General features: G+C 43.1%; 5 protein-coding genes across 21 annotated transcripts in view; 1 reads left to right on the forward strand and 4 right to left on the reverse strand.

The window, feature by feature from the left end:
* caska (calcium/calmodulin-dependent serine protein kinase a) overlaps positions 1–21007 on the forward strand; it is a 190068-nt gene that overhangs the window by 120860 nt on the left and 48201 nt on the right. For all 17 annotated transcript variants that reach the window (XM_080838940.1, XM_080838955.1, XM_080838950.1 and 14 more), the window contains exon 6: positions 20289–20391. In XM_080838940.1, the coding sequence (XP_080695066.1) occupies positions 20289–20391 (103 nt within the window). The remainder of the gene's footprint in view (positions 1–20288; positions 20392–21007) is intronic.
* Positions 4940–6106, reverse strand: gpr82 (G protein-coupled receptor 82; the record flags this gene model as incomplete). Its single annotated transcript, XM_080838991.1, has 1 exon — positions 4940–6106. One exon carries the CDS (start codon positions 6104–6106, stop codon positions 4940–4942), a length of 1167 nt encoding a protein of 388 aa, XP_080695117.1.
* Positions 8450–11174, reverse strand: LOC308365269 (cysteinyl leukotriene receptor 2-like; the record flags this gene model as incomplete). Its single annotated transcript, XM_080838644.1, has 2 exons — positions 8450–9422; positions 11152–11174. 2 exons carry the CDS (start codon positions 11172–11174, stop codon positions 8450–8452), a joined length of 996 nt encoding a protein of 331 aa, XP_080694770.1.
* Positions 12140–13111, reverse strand: LOC308365525 (ovarian cancer G-protein coupled receptor 1-like; the record flags this gene model as incomplete). The annotated part of the gene is made up of 1 exon (XM_080838992.1): positions 12140–13111. The coding sequence occupies one exon, from the start codon at positions 13109–13111 to the stop codon at positions 12140–12142; it is 972 nt and encodes a 323-aa protein (XP_080695118.1).
* gpr34b (G protein-coupled receptor 34b) lies at positions 17250–18395 on the reverse strand (the record flags this gene model as incomplete). Its single annotated transcript, XM_080839927.1, has 1 exon — positions 17250–18395. The coding sequence occupies one exon, from the start codon at positions 18393–18395 to the stop codon at positions 17250–17252; it is 1146 nt and encodes a 381-aa protein (XP_080696053.1).

The following is a 21007-nucleotide window of genomic DNA, read 5'->3' on the forward strand; positions in this document are numbered from 1 at the left end:
TCATATTATTATAATGCTATAAGCTTGATATAACCATATCATAGGTTCATTATCATGTCATTGGTTATGTCATTTCTCACTCTTCACCCATGTCCCTTCACACACACACACACACACACACACACACACACACACACACACACACACACACACACACACACACACACACACACACACACACACACACACACACACACACACACACACACACACCCACACACAAACACACGCTGTGTGATTGATGATTCATGATTGATAGTCCTTGTTGTTCTAGAAGTCATTCATGCTGATGTAACTCCAGATGGGGAAGTATTATAGCTGTGTCCACATTGTCTGAACTAACATTGCAGGAAGGGAAATGTACTTTAATACTAGCACACAATTGTAAGCATCTTAATAGAACTTTGTTCCTTTAAATTATGTCCGCATTTTGTTTTGTCAGTGTGGCACAGTAATAATGCAGCACACGAACCTTTTTGTCACGGCTGCAGCCCTTGGAGTGAAAGATGAGGCAGTCAAAGGCGAGTCACAGACGTAAACAAACGAGCCCTGTGAAAAGAAGACCTTATCAGCACTGAGCTATCCTTTGTCATGTCTGAATGCAGCACAAAGCAGCCATTTGAACAGGAAATGGTGCATAAGAGTCCTACAATACAACTGAACACCAAACAACACAACACAGAGCTTCAGACAAAGCATCTTCAGGTTGAAGTCAGTCCAAGTCACCCAAATTTGGTCCAGATTCAACCCAGAATCAGATGGTAGCCAGCAGCCATGTCACGAATATCTGACATCGCACTAAGGTTTTTGTTTCTGACATTTTTACAGCGCTCAATTTGATCATAAATTTGTAATGGGATTCAGCCGAGTGTACCAAATGTCTCCTAAATGGTTGTGCGACATCAAAGCACATAAAAAAACACAGCTCGCCCCACGATATAACTTCCAAAAGAGTCACATTGTTCAAACTTGTGACAATTTACTTTTAAAAAGGAGGCATGTACAGACGTTTTGCATTCTCTGTGAATGCCCTGTTTTTTTTGTGTTTGGTGGTGTTACCTGACTGCAGCCAGTTGAGGCCCTGTCTGATCTACGCTCTTTAATTTGTCGGGATAAGGCAAGTTGATCATCTGATGCAGGAGGATTTGCAGTGAAAACAAGACATTATGAGTACTCTCTGTACCATTGTACTTGATTAACCTTCTGGCCAGGACTTCCAAATGCACTATAGGCCTTGCCTCTCCTGTGGCCATGCTAGAAGCCGTTAACTTATTAGGTGTAAGCTTACAGCTTGTCTCTCTCAGGGCTCTACGCTAAGGTTTTTCCCAAGGAGCACATGTGCTCCTAAATGAAAAAATGTAGGAGCACACAAAGAAATTTAGGAGCACAGCAGGTTTTTTTTACACGGAAGCAAAGCATGTCATACTCATTTGCGACCTATAGTTCCAAACATTGTATTTTCCAACTTTTAACCCCATTCATGTTCAGTTATTCCAAAGCAATTTAGCTGGTAAATTGATCAAATTATTCAGTATCTAACGTAAGCAACACTTTAACTGTATAGCTAGAGAGCACGTGTATCACATTGGTTTATAGTCTGTCAAATTAGTTCTAGTTATTGGTGTTCGTTGGCATACAAAGTTAGTCTTCTCTTATAAGCCTAGTTAGTACATCTGATTAGAGCTAGCAACAATTAATTGCAGATGATGGGGTCCCCTATCTCCGTGTTCATTTTGGCATATATTTTAGATTCAGTCTTAAGACAAAAATGCATATTAGTTTTAGTCACATTTAGTCATAGTTATCCTTCTTAGTTTCAGTCTAGTTTTCGAAAACTCATTACAATTTTGTCTAGTTTTAGGCACATTTAAAATTCCATATTATAGCCACATTAAACTCCTTCCCTTCTCAGGCCAAGGGACCTCCTGTGTTGTGTCTACTGCATAGTAGTCTAGCTTGCAGTACCAAATTGTGGATGCAATTAGTCTCCAAGATACAGATCTCATGCCTACAGCTGAATTCCAATTAAATCAATGTAAATAATAATTTAAGGCAATACTTGATTAACAGAATTATCATTCAAATATATGAGAATACATGTTCTCCTCATGTTTAATATTTATATTATATAATATTGTTGGCTAATCTCATGGTCTACTAGGCGAATGTTTAGCCTAAATGCACGTATCGTATAGCCTACTGTTGTTTATCTGTAACGTTTTAGTTGGCTAGGTTACTTTTTCCAGAAGGGATCATAAAGCAGTAGTAGACTTACGTAACTTTTATATTAAATTCAAAGAGATGGTGTATGCTGATTGCTGAAGAACGTTCGGGAGAAAAAGCAGCAAAGAAGTTTGACATTGACCCGAGAGGAATGCGATAGGCTACGACTAGCAGGTGGAGGTAGAAAGAAAACTAGGCTGGATATCAAACCAGCTCGTTGAATAAATGTTTTCAGTCCGCGATAAGCATAATAGTGTCTAGAAAAATGATTTAATTCAAGGCTTTGGAAATCTTTTCCTCCGTGACTGACAGTGGAGACCATAACTCCGATGTTTATTTTTTACGTTGACACCCCGACCTAAAGCGTTACGCGATGTGCAGGAAGTGTTGAACGCATATGCAATGAATTCCATAGCCTACTGCAATTATGCCCATTATTTAAATAATTCAATTCTATAACAGAAGATAAGTAAGAAATAAAGTCCTGCCCCAAATAAAGGCCGGTGCGCTGTGCAGCCTAAGTAAATACAAGCCCCAGCCACTATTTGAGGATTTACGGTACTCTCTTTTTATATGGCTCTGGCCCATTGGTTGCGAATCGTCGTTCTCATTTGCAGGAAGTTCAGCGCGTCTTCTTGATATGTTCACATCAGTCGCAACCCTGTCACTTGTTTCCATGTGAAATCAATGGAATGCTTCACTTTTTGGCGCTGTATTGACAACTGTCTGTCACTCGCACACTGTGCTCGTAAATAATTTTTCAAGTTCGCACGTACCTATTTTTAGGCGCATATGCGAGTGAAATACTCGCACTGTAGAGCCCTGTCTCTCTATATATATCTCTCTCTCTCTCCCTCTCTCTCTCTCTTTCTCTCTCTCTCTCTCCTAGCTCCATTGGCATCCTTAATGAGCTAGAACAATTGGAAGAGTGATCAGAATCACCACGCTAATCAGCCTCTAAGCTGCTAATGGGTGGTATGTTTAGGCCCACTGAAGGATAAGTGTTTTTAAAATCGCTATAATTCGACTTTCATTAAAGAGGGAAATTATTTGCTCAGCTTTTAGCACTGTAAGCACGCTCACATCACAGCCCTTTCACTGCCTGTGACTTTTTCATCGGTGTGAAGATAAAATGCTCACACAGCTGTCCACTGAGTTTCTGCATGCTTCATATGGAGGCACATGTTTGCCTCTGGCCATTTTTCTGTGGCTTATAGCCATAGCATATGTGTTTGCTCTAGACAGTAAGGGGTAGTGAAGTAGCAAAGTTCTCCCAGGAGTTCATAGTTTTATTTGAATCATGAAGTGGATGTGCTTGTGTAATGCCGTAGAAAGGGAGGGAGACAGAACAAAGACAGAGTTTAAAACATTGTTAAACCGTATTTCTCTGTCATATACAAGAAAACACTTGGTCAACATGACGAACATAGACACTTTATGTATTCTACCTTAAATACAGTCTAGACAGAGTTTTCTTTAACTGTGTTGCTCCTCAGTACTGTGTTTATGAAGATGCTGACTGTGACGAGGCCTTCCTATTAAGCTTCCTTCAGTGTCAGAATAATGGCTTCCAGTTTCTTGCAGAGATACTGACACTTGTTTTAGAAATAACCCGTAACTCAGAGTGATCTTAGTTAAATGCACCTGCAAGTTGCATTAAGGCACCTGCAAGTTGCATACAAGTTAAGTTACGTTAAGTTTTTGTTAGATGGTGGTCCTAAAGTATTAGAGATATGGTACTAATACACACATCATAAACTGGTGCCTCAGAGCAAGCTACATGCACAGTACTTTCACACATATCACCACATTTCTGCATACTTCAGGTTAGACCAGAGTTGTTACTTTTATTTCCTGCTCCGGTAGGTGATCTGGTAAAGCAAAGAGCTCTTCTTCTGTCCACTTCCCGTTCAGTTAAATGACCAGACTATTTGCGGAATGATATGAAAGATATGAATTAGAAGCACAAAACCCGTTGACAATGACAGCGTACATAATTTTTCGCAGCGGTGAATATAAAGAAATTACAGACCTGCGAATGTTGGGGTTGTCCATTCAAATCAACGGAAGTATTTGGAACATTCTGAAGAGCCGTGTAATAATAGCAGAGTAAAGACCTCTATGCTGCATTAGTTCCACCATCAATCCCCTTACCGGTATGAACCCCTGGTAAGCTCACAAGGGGTGGCAAGAGGATTCGGTTCTCTCGCTCGTACTGTGTTATTTCGAGGACCCGGTACTGCTACCGTCAGCCATCTGTCGGGGGTCTTGCATCAGAGAACAGTTGTTCTAGACAGCAGCTGACTCTAGAACCGATCTGGCCCGGTTCCGGGCCGGCTCCGGCTGCTGTCAGAGCCCCTCTGCGCCCACTCCCCTTCAGTGATGTCTCCTGACAGATCCCCCTCAGCATCCCCCCACCCCCCCACACACACACACACACACTTCTTATGTGCATACAGCCTGTGTGCACCTTCTGCGACTGGATATACACAGAGATTGTTCAAGTGGGAAATGTGCAAAAAGTTTCAATGTTCTACCATCTTTTCTGATGCACAGATGAAAGAGTATTTCGCAAAAATAATTGAAAGTGCACCACTTATAGACTTCACATGGGTGCACATCATCAGACTATTCAATCTAAATACATTTTAGAAAATAATGCTATTTTATCTGTGGATGTATCAAACACCGTTATGTGCGCTCATCTCTCATACACTTATTCCACAGTCAGGTTATCCTTGCCTAGTTCTGCACATTGCGTCATCATACTGTTTTCTGTCTGTACCTTGTAGACTCGTAAAGCTACTCCACCGCTGTCCACTGATGTTGTGCTGCCTTTTGAGGCCGTGGTCAGTCCCAATAGGCTGACCGTGTGCTGGCGGAATGTCCTGTCCAACAGGAAGTAGGTGATGGGGTCCACACTGCAGCGCAGAACAGCCAGAGACAGGAGCATGTTCTTCACCTCCACGTGCACAGAGAGAGGGTGGCAGCCGGCCAGTGGTGGTGCAGACGTTGGGTATTTGCCCGCCATGTCGATGAAAATGGCCCTGAAGATGTGGTGAGGCAGTAGGCAAACGGTTAGCACCGTCTGAATGACCATGATGTTCCGCAGCACCCTGGCGTAGATACGCTTCCGGTCCGAAATGGCCGTGCCGCTGCGAATGCGGAAGATGTGGCGTGTCACAGCCATGTACGAGCTGAGCACCAGCAGATAGCAGAGGAAGAATATCACCAAGCCACAGAGGACCACGACAGTCATGGCCGACTCGCTTCTGCCGACCTCCACCCCAACACTGTAGCATGACTCCCTCACCTCTGCCTGGCTGACTCCCATGGAGTACGTCACCATGGCAGGAACAATTAATGCTAGCATCAACCCCCAGGTACCCAGGCAGAGGACCCAGGCAAAGCGAGTTCGGCAAAGCTGACGCAGGAAGATGGACGGCAGGATGTAGGTGATGCGGCTGGGCCGGCGGGCGTGAGTGTTCTGGACGAGGATGGCACAGCGACTCAGGGCCACGAATGTCAGGCTGGTCATGCCCACGACGATGTTGGTGTGGACCATGGGCGTCAGGAAGGACACGGCCATCTTGCAGACAGGGTGGCTGGTGTCCCAGACAGTGCCCATGGAGTAGTACGCTGCCTGGAAAGGCATGGTCAGGCACAACACCAGGTTGGACATGCCCAGGTTGATAAGGTGGATGTGTGTGGGGGTCTTGTCTGGAATCATGGTCATGAAGACCCACAGTGAGAGGATATTTCCAGGGACACCAGTCAGGAACATCAGGCTGTAGAGAGTTGGCAGGATTATTTTAGTGGCGACCGACTGGCAGAGGCAGGAGGTGTTGTTATTGAAGCCATAGGTCAGATTTACGTCTGCCATCGTCGTATCCAAGTTGCGGAGATCCTCTGTAGAGTACAGGCAAAATATTTAAAACTGATCACCACTTGTTTTGTATTTTGCATTTGATACATTCAAGAAATGTGTCAACTACATTCGTAGTTCCTTGTTGGTGGAACGAGCTGCCTAGAACTTGCCGAGCAGGGGCGTCCCCCTCTAGCTTTAAGAAGCTCTTGAAGATCCAACTCTTCAGAGAGCACCTCCCTTCTTAACTAGTATTTCGTCTAGTTCTTAACTTGCGCTTACAGCAGTTACATTCCTGCACTTTTTTTCTATTTCTTATGTCCATTGTTTTTATTGTTACACTAGGTCTCTATTGCTTGTAGCTTGATTGTTCTCTCCCTTGTACGTTGCTTTGGACAAAAGCGTCTGCAAAATTACTAAATGTGAATGTCTAAATTTGTGTCCATTCCATTGATCTTTGTAAGACATGTAGCTGTATACATGGTCATAGATGTCCATTATTAACCAATAACAATTATAATACTAATAACAATAGTAGTAGTAACTGAGAAAAGCATTATTTTCATAATCCACTTAAAAATACCTTCATTTCTCAGTGAACACATGCCAAACCTTCCCTTACCGATTGAAGTTATTTGCTGATAGTCGGAGAGGATGTTGCCTCAGTGCAGTCTCTGATGTACAATGAACGCTTCTGCAGCAGGTTGCTATGAGGAAGTCTCGGGTTGAGTGTGTGCTTCTTCAATACGCCGCTTTATGTACATTTTCAAAGGTTCATTCTATTGGTGCATAAATCTGGAGCGAACAGGCATAACAATATACATTTTGTAAACATTGTTCGAGAGCCTTTTTTCCACCGAAGAATGTGTTCTTGTTCACTGCAGTGGATTTGAAGGGAAAAGAGAGATTTTACTCGCCTGCTCAGGGGACAGAGGACATTCTGCTTTGTACCATGTATCTTTTTTTTTTGTCGTTGCTGAACTACAATTGAAATTTCATAACCTGCCTGAATCACGTCTCCTGAGGCAAATGCTGATATGACTTTATGCAGCATTGACAAAACAACTTCAGCGTATAAGTGAGAGGGGAACCTGAGAGCTCTCTTGTCAGCCATCAACTTCAGACTGATCTCACAGAATCTCCACAGCACACTGTTCAGCTAAAATGTAACGCTAAATCGTGGCGTCATGGCACAACAGTAGCCCCTAGTGCCTGGAAAGTCACATTGCAGTTGGAGACCTCTGTGCCTCAGACACAACACTAGGATTGGGATGTATAACAAGATGACTGGAACAAAAGATAACTGGAAAAGTGGACTGAGTAACTTATAATCACAATGATTTATTTGATAGAACACAGTGCTTTTTTTCAAAAATAAAGACATATATTTGAAAGAAAGAAAATCAGTTCTGGAAACATCAGGACTCAAAGAAAGATGTTTAAAATAATTAGCAAAGGAATTTTGCAGCTAATGTTCAATGTTATGAACCACATCTTGGCTTCTGAAAGGCTTGTATTACTGTTACAACTGTTAAAACAACAATCATTATTATTAAATAAATACAACTTTTAACATAAAATCTTATGGAGAGTGAAATTAAACATGTGATACAGGTCTGTAGTCTTGACAACAGAGGATTGGATTATTTTTTAGATTAGATTCAGGAGAAGGCCAAAGCTCTACAGTACTTTATAAACCCAGTGACAGAGTTGGGGAAATGGCATAGAATCAGAAAATGGCATAGAATCAGGTGCCAGATCTGAATAGAATAAATGAAAATGTGTAAAAATGATTTTTCTCAGAAATCATACTGTGGGGTACGTTGTGTGCAATTAATGTGTGAAGGAAAATCAATAGCTCAAATGGAAAAGGAGAACATAATACAAAAAGCAGCACAGGGCAGTCCTAAAGATCCACATGGAGCTGTTCACTGTAATATGGTAATATGACACAGTGACTGACTGTCTTCAAACAGCCACAAAGAGCTCCTAAGAAATCTATAAATTGAACCCTTGCTGATGTCCTCCTATGATCAGGCCTAAAGGACAATTTCATATGTGCATTGATGTCTAGTACTTTGCAGTTATAGTAATAGTATAGCATAGTAATAGTACTATGGGCCCTTGCGTTAACTGGGTCTTATGTTGTATTCAGTTATGTTGCACAACACTGCTCCCATTCTTTGGGAAGGATAACCTGAATTCTTGGGATAGGATGACCAATAATTGTGGCTCCTTAAAGTCAGTTGCCTCTCTAAGCATTCTGCCAGTTACGAATGACAAGACGTCTTTGACAACTTAAAGATTCATATCCAGGCCAGTTGAGACCTTCAAAATATGTCACATGGGGCCTACTTCCTTCTAAGATGCCTCTGTGATATTTATCTGAGGTACTTGGTTCCTGGAGCAATCTGTCACAACAGGTGAGCGTTTGAGTCTCTTCCCGCGACAGCATGGTGAGCGAAGCACCAGGTACAGGAGGGGATTGAGGCAGCAGTTTAATGCGGCTATGAGTATGGTGACACTCTTGACCTGGGAGTACTTTTGTGTGGTGCAATTTCCTGGCTCTGACAGAAGCATGATGCTCCTCAAGATGTGGTGAGGCATGAAGCAGGCCAGAAACACCAGCATGGACGCCAGGACCTTCCTCTTGACTCTTAAGCCTCCACCTGGTCCGAACCATGCACTCATGAGGCTGCTCCTACAGATCTTCTTAAGGTGGCGCAGCAGCAGGCCGTAGCTGACCAGCATTGCTCCAAGAATGAAGAAGAAGAGCAGTAGGCCAAAGACCAATGAGGCGGTTTGCTCTTTTTTGTGATACTCATTCACGTTAGAGCAGGTGCCATTGGTTTCACTGGTCTTGTTTTGGGTCGACCCCACTCTCGCACTTACAGTTACCAAAAATAACAACCAGGTGGCAGCACAGAGAAAGCGGCATCTCTGTGGTTTCCTGAATGCTTGCAGTACCGCATAGTTTGGCTGCACCACTGTCACATAGCGATTGATGCTGGTCCACAAGAGGAAGCACATGTTGCAGTAGATGTTCACGTAGAAGACTGTGATCACAACTGATAAGACTCCACTGCAGAGCGGAGCGTCTGCCTTCCACTGAGTAGAGTTTATGAGGAAAGCTATCCGAAAGAAGAAGCTGATGCAGAGGATGATGTCAGACACCACCATGTTCAGGGCGAAAATGGCCGTGGGCTTCCTCTTGGCCCTCCAGAGGTCAAACAACACCATGCCATTGGTCAAGAAGCCTAGGAGAGCCAAAAACAGATAGAACCAGGAGAGCACATCTGTGTGGTAGACTGCAGGCTCAAGTATGCAGTTGTCACTGTAGAGAGAGAGAGAGAGAGAGAGAGAGCGAGAGAGCGAGAGAGAGAGAGAGAGAGTGTTACAACTTAGTTCAGTTGGGAAACTGAAGTGAACAGGAAATTTGACCAGTTACTTTAACAGCCTAGACCAGCCTACATTGGGTTTCCATATAGCACACATGCAGACTCCACTTTCCCCTTGCATGACATGCAATTGCTAAAATGGGTCAAAATAAAATGTATATTTCCGTCATGTCTGTGACCTATTACTCAGACATCAAAGCTGCAGTTGTGAAACTGAACTAACTCTATTTATAGCCAGCGGCATGTGGGAGAGTTGGTGAAAAAGGACATGTATATTTTGAACTTTTAATCAGTAAAACTACCAGTGAAACTTGTGCGGTTCCCCATAGATAATAACTGTGCCTTACATATAAACTTCACCTGTGTGACAGCCAGAAAAACCTAAGAGCCATTCTTGTATTTGAGTGTATTTCAGTTAGTTCTGCAGTTAGAGGGGATATGTCATTACTTCCTTGATAGATATGACACATTTAAAAAAAAAAAAAATGTGATAGCTCCTTTTGTCCATGAGACTCAGGTTTTCAGCATTTCTCACAGATTTCACACTCAAAAGCATAGAACAATAATTACCAAGTCCAAATCTAAACAGTTGCACAGTACAAGTGAGAGACGTCTGTGTTTGCACTGTGCAGTTCACTAGGTTATAGGCTACAAGTCAACAATGTTTCAAAATTCAGCGGGTCAGCTTCTTGATTACTGAACAACTTCTTATATCTATGGGGAGATCATAGACCTTTTGGGGGTGGGGCTGGCTTCACTGACCCCACACATTTCAATGATGTTAACTTGACAGCTATGGTAGCACTTTGGCAAAGAGGAAGGCCATGTGGCAGGTAGCCATATAGTATTTTAGTCTATTGGTATCTCACTGGGGTGCAACCATAGTAAGTGTGGTTAGTTTTAAAAAGATCTTGCAGTGAAGCTGCCTTCATCTATTTCAGCTAGGTTTACGACTGTTGATCATTTAGATTTGAGTGCCCGTTGCCTTTTTCTAGCCCAAACAGCCTTTCTGCATTGAGTTTGCCTTTGATAATTGGCCGTCAATACACAATCAGTTTGGCATCATCCATCGTTGATGAGTGGTCTGAAAAGTGAAGACCAGAAAGTTGACCAATTGTACTATGTTAATTATGTTCGAAAGGGAGAGAGAGAGAGTGAAGGAAAGAAACGGGAAGCTACTAACTTCTCGATATAATGTCATTAAAGCCTTCAGTGGGTTACTGTATAGTACAATGTAGCCTCCACTTTCCCTTTTCATGACATGCAATTGCTCAAATGGGAACACAAAAATAATAGGCAATTTCTGTCATGTCTGTGACCTACAGCCCTGACATAAAACCCACAGTGAAACAGGTCAGGTTATGTGATGCTGCTGGTATTATGTCAATATGACCATTGAAACCTAATTTTACTATCTATTGGTTGCTGAGAACTACTTTCCTCAAGTTTACATGTGAAAAATCGTCTCCACCCCGAAACTGCACATGCCTTGGTCTCACACAGGTAGTGTGCATGCTTTACCCTATAAACATGGTCGCCGAAATGAAAATCAAATCAAACTCAAGTGAATTTAACATCACAAGTGAATTTAACTGAGTAAATCACAGGTAACGAGATAAAGCAAAAGGTGCACACATATATCAAGCGTGTTGAGATGTGTCATACCTCGAGTTGAGTCCATAGTCCATACCGGCTTGCTTGAGTTGGGACTGTGCAGGCAAGAAGTGTTTCTAACGTCTACTGCATTTCCCCTTTGCTTTGGGTTGGTCCGTCTGGATATCTCTGTGTCTCTTCCTCTCCGACACTAGTTTTTATCTCCATTATTTAAAGAAAAATGTTGTGTTTGTAGATGAATGCTTGCTTGTGTAGGAAGCAGGAACCTGTTGACACTTCAGACTGGCAGTAGCTCTTCGCGATGCCTGACCACATCCTCTCGAAAAAAGTCACCCCCCAAAAAAATGTTTGTTTGTTGCAGTACTGGCTCATTATAGATGTCTTGTCAGATTAATGATACAATCTGCTAAGTTTCATGTGGCTCATTTTAACGGAAAATGTGTTAATATATGACAACTTTCACACCATATATACACATTGGAAACCTTTTTCACACCATATACTGCTACAGCTTTTACTACCTTTCCTTTTGCTTAACCTTTTAGAGTCAGTGTGCCATTTTTAGATTTCTCATATATCTTATTGGGAAACCTTCTAAGTTGTCTGTTTCGATTTGTGTGCCTGCGTGTTGGTCTGTGTTATCAAATACAAGTTGGATTGATTGATTGATTCGTTCATTCATTTACTGAATAATGTATTTGGGCAGTTGCATATCATGAACAAATGTCATTGTTTGTCATTGTAAAACGAAAGATACCTTTCTGTCAAGTCTGCACCTGGAATCATTGACAGGCCCTAGTAGTTATTACTGTCATCTTGTTGGTATTTGATTTTATTAACTAGGCTTTGTGGCGATCTTCAGGAAGTGTTAGTTTATGAAATGGTGAACAATAACAGTAATTTAACGCTCAGAGGTTTGCTGGACATTTGAAGAGCCCTCAGTTTTAATCCATCCTGTGTACAACTCTGATAAGCGGACTATATAAAAGTGGGGGGAAAATGTCATGTCCCAAACAGTATTTTTGAGTCTCGTGGCTGCCTATGATACCCCAGTGGTGTGGGTCTCCTGGGCTCCGCCTCCCTCTGGATTCATCCTCTTTGCACGACAGCACACCAGGCGGAATGTCAGGTGCAGTATGGGATTGAGGCAGCAGTTGAACGCTGCCACCAGGATGGTGTTGGTCTTGACCTGGAAGTGATTCTGCACCCTGGCACAATTCTTCCGGTCCGGTGACAGAATCATGATACTCCTCTGGATGTGGTAGGGCAGGAAACAGGCAAGGAACACCAGCACGGATGCCAGGATCTTCCTCTTCACCCTCAGGCCCCCACCGGACCCCTGTGTTTGGCTCACCTCGCTTGACCTGTGAACCTGCTGAAGGTGGCACAACAGCAGGGTGTAGCTGGACAGCATCACCAGGAGGATGGGGTAGAAGACCATCAAGCCAATTGCAAACATGCTGTTAGAGTTTGTCTTCTTTCTGTCATTCATATGGTCAAAACAGGTCACCATGTCTGGGTTTGGTGTTCCTGCGTATTTGATTTCCCTGTATGCCATGTGGCTGCCTATGCTTACCACAGTGAACAGCCAAGTCACTTGGCAGATCTGGCAACACGATCGAGCGTTCCTGAACGCCCTTAACATGGTGTGGTTGGGCCGCACAACTGTGGCATAGCGGCTAATGCTAATCCAGAGCAGGAAGCACATATTGCTGTAGACATTTATGTAGAAGACGGTCACCGAGATAACTATGGCTACCACACACTGTGGATCCCAAGGTTTCCATTCATTTTCATTAAGGTAATACGTCGTCCTGAAAAGGAGACTGAAAGACTGCATGATGTCAGACACCACCATGTTTAGGGTAAAGACGACCGTAGGTGTCCTCTTGGTCCTCCTGAGGTAGAACAGGGCAAGGCCATTGGTCAAGAAACCCAGTAGAGCTAGAAACAGGTAGATCCAGGGGAAGACCTGTGTCTGAGAGACCGTAGACTGCAGTGTGCAATTCATGCTACAGAGAAGGGGAGAGAGATCATGAGATGTCAGCCTTTCATTTCACTTGTAAAACCGAGCTAAATCTATTTATGCTCTGTCACATGTGACACAGGAAATCACTTCTCATTTCTGTTTTGAACTCAGTCTCTTGCTGACGAAATGGAATGATGGAACTTGTCACAACAAAATTGACCCAAGCATACGCCAACAGTAAATTTTGTCTATTCTTTTTTTTAAAGTTTTAATCATTGTAAGAGTACAGCAATGAGTAGCTGAATGTGTGTGCAGTTTTTGAGCAACCAACCAATTTTGAGGCAGTGTAGCAGCAGCAGCAGCAGCAGCAGCAGTAATAGTAGTAGTAGCAGCAATGTCCTTATAGGCAAGTATTTCCACTCTGCATCCATCTTGGCAATGCCTTTGGGCAGCTATTTTAACCAAACAAGACCAGGCTCCGATCTAATTTAATGGGGAGAGATCAGGCTCCTATCTAAATGGATGGGAATAAATCACTAACTCCACATATGATGGTCAAATAGACACGTTATGTCTGGTTTTAATCTAACATAAATGGTGTGACGTTTTTTTCCCCATCCACTCAATTAAGTCTAAAAAACACTTGCTCATTGTGCATGCACCAGATTTTAGGATGTGACTATTGCTATGGTGGAAGAGTGGACATGAACAGAATGTTCAGGTGAGGCGAAACGTTAGTTATTGTCATTTCCAACAATGTGATTGGCTCTTTATAATACAGGGCATGACTTCCTGTTACAAATCCACTGTATTTAGCATTACAGATTCCCCCCTGATTCCCCATTCATATTAATGAAACTTCAATACAAGTGTCTTAAAAGAATCTCTACTGTAGGCCTTAAGAAAGATGTGACATTAGTGTTCAAATCAAGGTATAAACCCCAGCGTGTGAAGCCTATCGAACACCAAGCAAAGAAACAGTACCAGAGACATCTGGGTGTTCTTTGGCTTTTTTTATTTAATTTTTATATACAAATTATTATATATATTTATATATCATCTTGTTCTCTGTAGCGCTCAGGCTAGATCAGAAAACAGAAATGAACAGGAAATGGCACATGACCGTGTGGTAAAAAAAAACGTTCAAGCAAAATAGATTTGTCACCAGGGAAAGTTACAAGCACCACAAGGGTCAAGCAACAAATCCAAAGCTCTGTGGGGAAAGGTCCCTTCTTATTACAAATTCGACTCTTTAGTGAAAGACACATGGCCAACAGGCATATAACCAAACTAGTTTTGGCTGTTTTCTATCAAAACTAGGAAAAAGTGATGACTCAAGGGGGGATTCACAATGCACTATGTACATCCTTTTGTCTTCCAATTGTTGTCAACACATGCTCCATCCCATGGTGCCATATATGTTACATTGTGGCTTTTGCCAGCCTAAAGGAGCACCCCATGGTCCTGATAATATGTTTCTAATGGTCCTCATTTGAACAAGGAATTTGTGTACGTACCAAAATGCGTATTGCAGTCCTTAAGGGACAGAAAGGAAGAGCATATCATTCAGACTTAAGGTGTAATAACACAAAAATACAAGAAGAAATGCAGTTCACTCCACTTACCTTTGGTTGATGCTGTAAGATGCTCTGTCGGGCTGTGACATTGAGTTTACTGGCTACAGACGTGCGGTGAGTGAAGAATGGGTAGCATTGAGTTCAGAGTTGTCTGTGAGCCTCAACCACTGTGCAATAAGAGGCTTGTTGTTCTTGAATACTTCCTCAATCTGTATCGCTTGTCAGTATTGCATACATAGAGGCAGGATGTTGGTGGATTGGAACTCAAACTGATTAAAGTGGAAGTGTCAGTTATAAAATGCACATGTATCTCCACCATTTATTAAACCTTAATTAACTACATTTTCTTTCAGTAATGGCAGTAATCTGTGGACATGAATGCAATCGTGCACCATCTCAGCTAGCCCACAAATCATACCCAAAAAGATTCCCTCCAAAAAGCCGCAGGCCACTCCTTCCTCCACCCTTGCGTCCCTGTAGCAGGATGTAAGACTTTGATAAGAGCCCTGGCCACTGGAGAGATGCTACTGCAGATACTTTGGAACAAGCTGGGACCCAATATGTCTAACATGTGATCTATTCCAGTGTTGATTCAAAACTGCTTAAACTCATTCATGCCTTTATCTCCAGAAGGGTTCACTACTGCAGCAGTCTTCTCACAGGCCTTCCTAAAAATAACAGACCTGGGAGCAGCTTCAGGCACATTACCACATTACCCCAATAGTTCATTCCTTACACTAGCTTCCAGTCACTCACATAATTGACTTTAAAGCACTGCTGCTTGTTAATAAGTCACTAAATGGGACCGGACCAAATGACCTCAGATATGTTTCAGCTGTACACAGTGACCTCTTAGATTGCTGGAGAAAAGTCTGTTGGTACTGTCAACTCTCACCTCTGGAACCAACTTCCTGATGTCAACTGTAGCCAGTTGTGCTTAATAAACTTTGCCTTGTTAGCCTTGATAAATTAACCTCAACCGCATTGCTGTTACAGTATCATTCCTAATTTGATTTAGTTATGGATAGATCTGATGGTTGTTTGACATTTAATCTAGATGGAATTGTACATTAGGGTCATGTCCTGACTCCAGTGTTCCTTGTAAGTTTCTCACTAGGGATGCACCGATACTGATTCCAGTATCAGGTATCGGGCCTGTACTGTGCTCATGTACTCTAACTTATAGACATTCACCAATACATGCACTGATACCACTGTTTGGTTTGCACAGAACGTTTTATGTTTATTTTTGGTTGGAAATAATAATATAATACATAATACAATATAATACCAAATACAATTTATTTTATATTCATATTATTTTTTATATTTTATTTTGTAACAACCAGAGCAATCTGATGAAAACAAAACCTGTCTTCAGATCCATTGCATTTTGATAGTAATTGTTGTTTTTATGGTAGAAATGATTAAGTACTCTGTATCGATCCTCGTTCTCGGCCTGAAAAAAAGTGGTATCGAAGCATCTCCATTTTTCACTGTTTTTGTGTTCGTACAGTATCATGTTCCACCAGGAGAGGGAGCTCTGTATTTACCATGTGCAGAAAAGTCAACCCTGCATGGTCTCAGAAAGCTGTCTGAAATATGAGTCATTGTTCTAGCCAGCGCTAAAGCTCCCAGTTCATCTGAGTCACACTGGCAAACTCTTTCAGGGATTAGTACCTCTAATTAGGCTCATGGTCTCACAAGATTTACGTGTTTACATGGATCTGGCTTGCATGGTATGGGTTGGTTTGCTCGTTAGAGTGGTGTTATAGGATGCCAGGAGAAGTCTTGATTGGGATATGAAGTCACCTTGTCTGCTGTTCTCTGTGCCTGGGTAGCACTGGTAATAGGATTAACCAGCAATGGCATAATATCACCAAGAAAGGTTTGAAAAGGCCTGTGTAATGCATGAAGAGTCCTCATGGCAGTCCCTGGTCCTTAGTGTGCAGTGTAACAATTGATTTTACTGGTTCAAAATTGAATCAAATCCCTTCTGTGTACAAGCACAATTTACCCTTCACTTTTTTCAAAATACACATAATCACCCATTGAACATCAACTTTTTTCTGTGTATATATCTAAAATTGACCTTTGTGCTGAGTCATTTTTGAAGAAACTGGTCCTTGTGACTCATCTGGTCATTGCGATTGAAAGAATGACCAGAATGAGGCTTAAGCTAAAGTCTTGGTCCTGAGGTTTGATTAGTGTTACTTGGTTGAGATGGCTCCGCAGTCCCTGCTCTGTAAGAGTGCGTCACAACCCCCCTCCCTGGAATGTTCCTCTCTCGAACTTTGTCGTTTAATGTGAAAAGCGTGGACAGACACAAGTCTCTTCTAGCTCCAAAAGCTTTAGTCTTTAGACGTCTTCACACATAATGCATATCCACATTTCCCGACCACACAGATTATAATTTCCCCCCAGTTTTCAGAAGCCTTAAACAGATGGGCTTGCGATGAGGGAAAGATGACCGTACTTTTACGCACTTGGTCTGTCCCCTCGAGTCATGTCTTGAGTCCCTGTCTCTGGAAGCAAGCAAGAGGCACTCAAAGTACTGTGAGAATCTGTGCCTCGTATCCACCGCGTCCGTCGGGGCCTGGGACTCATCTCCCCGCGGCCGGCACATGGATGAGCATCCTCTCGCTCTGAGCATTGATAGTGACCAACGACGGTCGCTTCTGCTGGCTCCTGTTCATCTCGCTGCTGGAGACGCTGCTCGGGGTCGCGTCCGGCACGCGGATGAGCTTCCTTAAGATACCAATGGTGGTGCGTCGGATGGAGCTGCACAGCAGGAAGTACATGACCGGGTCCAGGCAGCTGTTGAAGGCCGAGAGCAGTAGAGCCGCCTCGTTGGCCTTATCGGCCAAGTCCTGCCAGGCGCAGGGGGTGTCACTCAACTGCGATACGATGTAGAAGACGCGCACGATGTGGTAGGGCACGAAGCACACGGTGAACAGGAAGAGGACGAAGAAGGACTTGCGCGCCGTCTGCTTGTACTTCTGCGCGTTGGGCAGGTCCGGCTTGTCCTTGGACACTTGCTGCAGCATCTTGCCAATCTTGAGGTAAGAGATCACCAGCAAGGCGTACACCACCCAGAACAGAACCACCAGTGAGAACTTGATGAAGGCCAGACCTGCGGACCTATTCTTCCTGTAATGGAAGCATTTGTACTGGTCCTCACCTTCGTACTTAGTGACGCTGATCAGGGCTATGGTGGCGATGATGGCCATGGTCCAGATCATCCCACAGGCCACGTAGCTCCAGCGTCCCCTCATGAACCTCTTGCGGCTGGCGGAGCGGTGGATCTTCAGGTAGCGGTCCACGCTGATGAGCCCCAGCAGGGTGATGCTGATGTACATGTTCATGTAGAAGGCCTGGCCGACCACCCGGCACATCACGGGCCACAGGGTCCAGTTGTTGCCGTTGGCGTGGTAGACGATGCGGAAGGGCAGGCAAATGATCAGCAGCAGGTCGGCCAGCACTACGTTGATGAGGAACACCCGCACAGAGTTCTTCTTGGCCTGCACCCGCACGAACACCCACAGTGCCAGCAGGTTCCCCGCCAGGCCAAACAGGAAGAAGATAGAGTAGAAGATGGCCAGCGGGATCCTCATGCTGGCGCCGTCTATGTTGCACTGGGTGTGTGGGTTTCTCGTGGTCTGGTTTTGGTGTGGTTCTGCGCTGGTCGGTGCGTACGGGCTGCTGCTCGTGAAGGGAGTGAAGAAGGCTGCAGGGCTTGTGGTATCCATGGTGTGAAGAGAGGGGTGTGCTCAAATGTCCTCAGACCTAGAGAAATGCATAGAGGGTAGTGGTTACTGTGTTGGCAAAAACGGACTCGACCACAAGCCTTTTAACCTTGCTCTCATGCTTGCTATTTCTCTCTCTCTCACTCTTTATCTCTGTCTCTCTCTCACTGTCACACACACACACACACACACACACACACACACACACACACATACATGCACACCCATATATGATTAATATGGGTCATGCACTTCACTAATTGTCTTTAGCTTTTGGCTTAATCTTTTATTGGAATAAACCATCTCTTTTTTAACATAGCAGCAAGATTTGCTTCACTGGAACGCTCACTCAAAACGCAGAGAAACAATCACATTTTCTTTGTCTTTTAATCCAACACAACATATACTTTCCTCTTTTAACATATACTTTCTTTGTCTTTTAATCTAATACAACATATACTTTCCTTTTTTAACATTTACTTTTTTTGTCTTTTAATCTAATGCAACATATACTTTCCTCTTTTAACCTAAACTTTTTTTGTCTTTTAACCTAATACAACATATACTTTCCTCTTTTCACATACACTTTCTTTGGCTTTTAATCTAATGCAACATATACTTTCCTCTTTTAACATATGCTTTCTTTATCTTTTAATGTATGCTTTTTTTGTCTTTTAATCTAATATAACATATCACTCTTTGTCTTTTAGATCTAACAAAACCTCTATGCCTTAATTTTGGATCTTACAACCATAGACCTAATTGCTGTTCTACTCATCCCACACAACCTTGAAAAGCAAAGCCAACAGACTCACCCTTTGAATGCTTTCCATGGGGCAGATGTGTGTCTGATGTGAAAAAGCGAGAATAAAGTCCCTCCACTGACAGCACGACCAGACTTCCACTGCCTCAATGACGGCACCAATTGTTAAAATGAATTTCAAAAAGCTACGGTCTCTGTCTCACTCACTCACTCACTCACTTACTCTCTCCCTCTCTCTCTTGCTGTCTCGCAGACTTCTTTTTTTTTTTGCCTTACTTCTGGTGAAGTGAAACTTCTCCGTACGGCTGGCTGCAGCTTGCTCAGCAACACACACACACACACACACACACACACACACACACACACACAGGCTAAAAAGTGTAGATGCGCTGGCTTTACAATGAAAAGAAAAAGACCCTGCCACAGCTGAAACCACAGCACAGCTCTCTCTGTCACACATACCGGCATAGAGGTGCCTCTCCTGTGAGACACACACACACACATACACACACACACAAACACACACACACACACACACACCCACACACACACACACACACACACACACACACACACACACACACACACACACACACACTCCTCCTCTGTGTTCCTCCGATTAGTAGGCTAGTTTTGTAGCCAAGATCACAGGGTCCAAGGGCTTAGTGATAAACACGGATTGGCCCCGAAATGCACGTCAACTATATGGGTTTGTGTTGAACACTGGGGAAGGTGTAGTGGAAAAATAATAGCTTGAGATGTGTGAGCTCAGTCCCTTTAGTGCGGTCAGTCATACGCAGGGACTCATTAGTGCTAGTATGGTGCAGAAAATGAGCAGAAGGGATTGACAAAGGGCTGAATTCACCCTGTTGTTGCTTATGGTGTTGCCACCTATACAGAGGGTCACCATTTATTCAATGCTACATGCATCTCTACTATGCATTTGGGTTAATATGACATGCTGAAGAGGAAATATAAATATCTTAACACCCTTCACTAATCCCCTTTCATTGAACTTTGTGTATCCTTCCTCTTTTAGATAAGCTTACCCCTAGTGTATTGTGCGGTGAATCAATGATGTTTATTTCTCTGATGACTAATTGTCCTCTCTCTCTCTTTTCTCTCTCTTGTAGCCCCACTGTGTGTTACTGGCATCGAAAGAGAACTCTGCGCCAGTCAAACTTGGAGGTTTTGGGGTGGCCATACAGCTTGGAGAATCAGGCCTCGTAGCAGGAGGTATGTTGTCCAAACACAAACACATCCTGGTGCTGAAAGCTCTGAGGTAGTGGGTTCAGTTCTCTAGGAGGCAACATACAGATACCAGTACTATACGCTGTTTTAAATCAACTGTGACATTGAGAGGATTTTGAATTCTTGGGTCACTGTTTTTAGTTTTTTTTTTTCTTCTCACTAACAGACGTGGAATGTGTCATTGTAGTTCGTATTTTAGACCTGAGCATTTGTTGGCCTTCGCTTTCGAATAATCTTCGCCCTCAGCTCATTTAAGCCTCTGCTTTTCATCACAAGTTTTACTTGTCATGGTCAGCTGGAGCTATTAAGAACCTCTTTTCAGGCACGCCACAGGTGTCTTTTAACTTCCTGTTTAATGCATGGTAACAAGGAAATGAAATGCTATACCACACGAAAAAAAGGAAACCTGCACACACAATTCTGACTTTCACATCACAAATGGCCAGTATTGCTATAAGTGAGTTTGGGTTCGTTATTGTCATACAAAAAGTGTGTGTACAGGGTGTGCAAATGTGTGTGTTGTGATGGAAAATGTATGCTTAAATGCTTTGTGTTCACACAAAACCCAATATTCATATACAGCGGGTAAAATAAGTATTAA

The sequence above is a fragment of the Sprattus sprattus genome, assembly GCF_963457725.1.
Source record: "Sprattus sprattus genome assembly, chromosome: 5".
Lineage (NCBI taxonomy): Eukaryota > Metazoa > Chordata > Actinopteri > Clupeiformes > Clupeidae > Sprattus > Sprattus sprattus.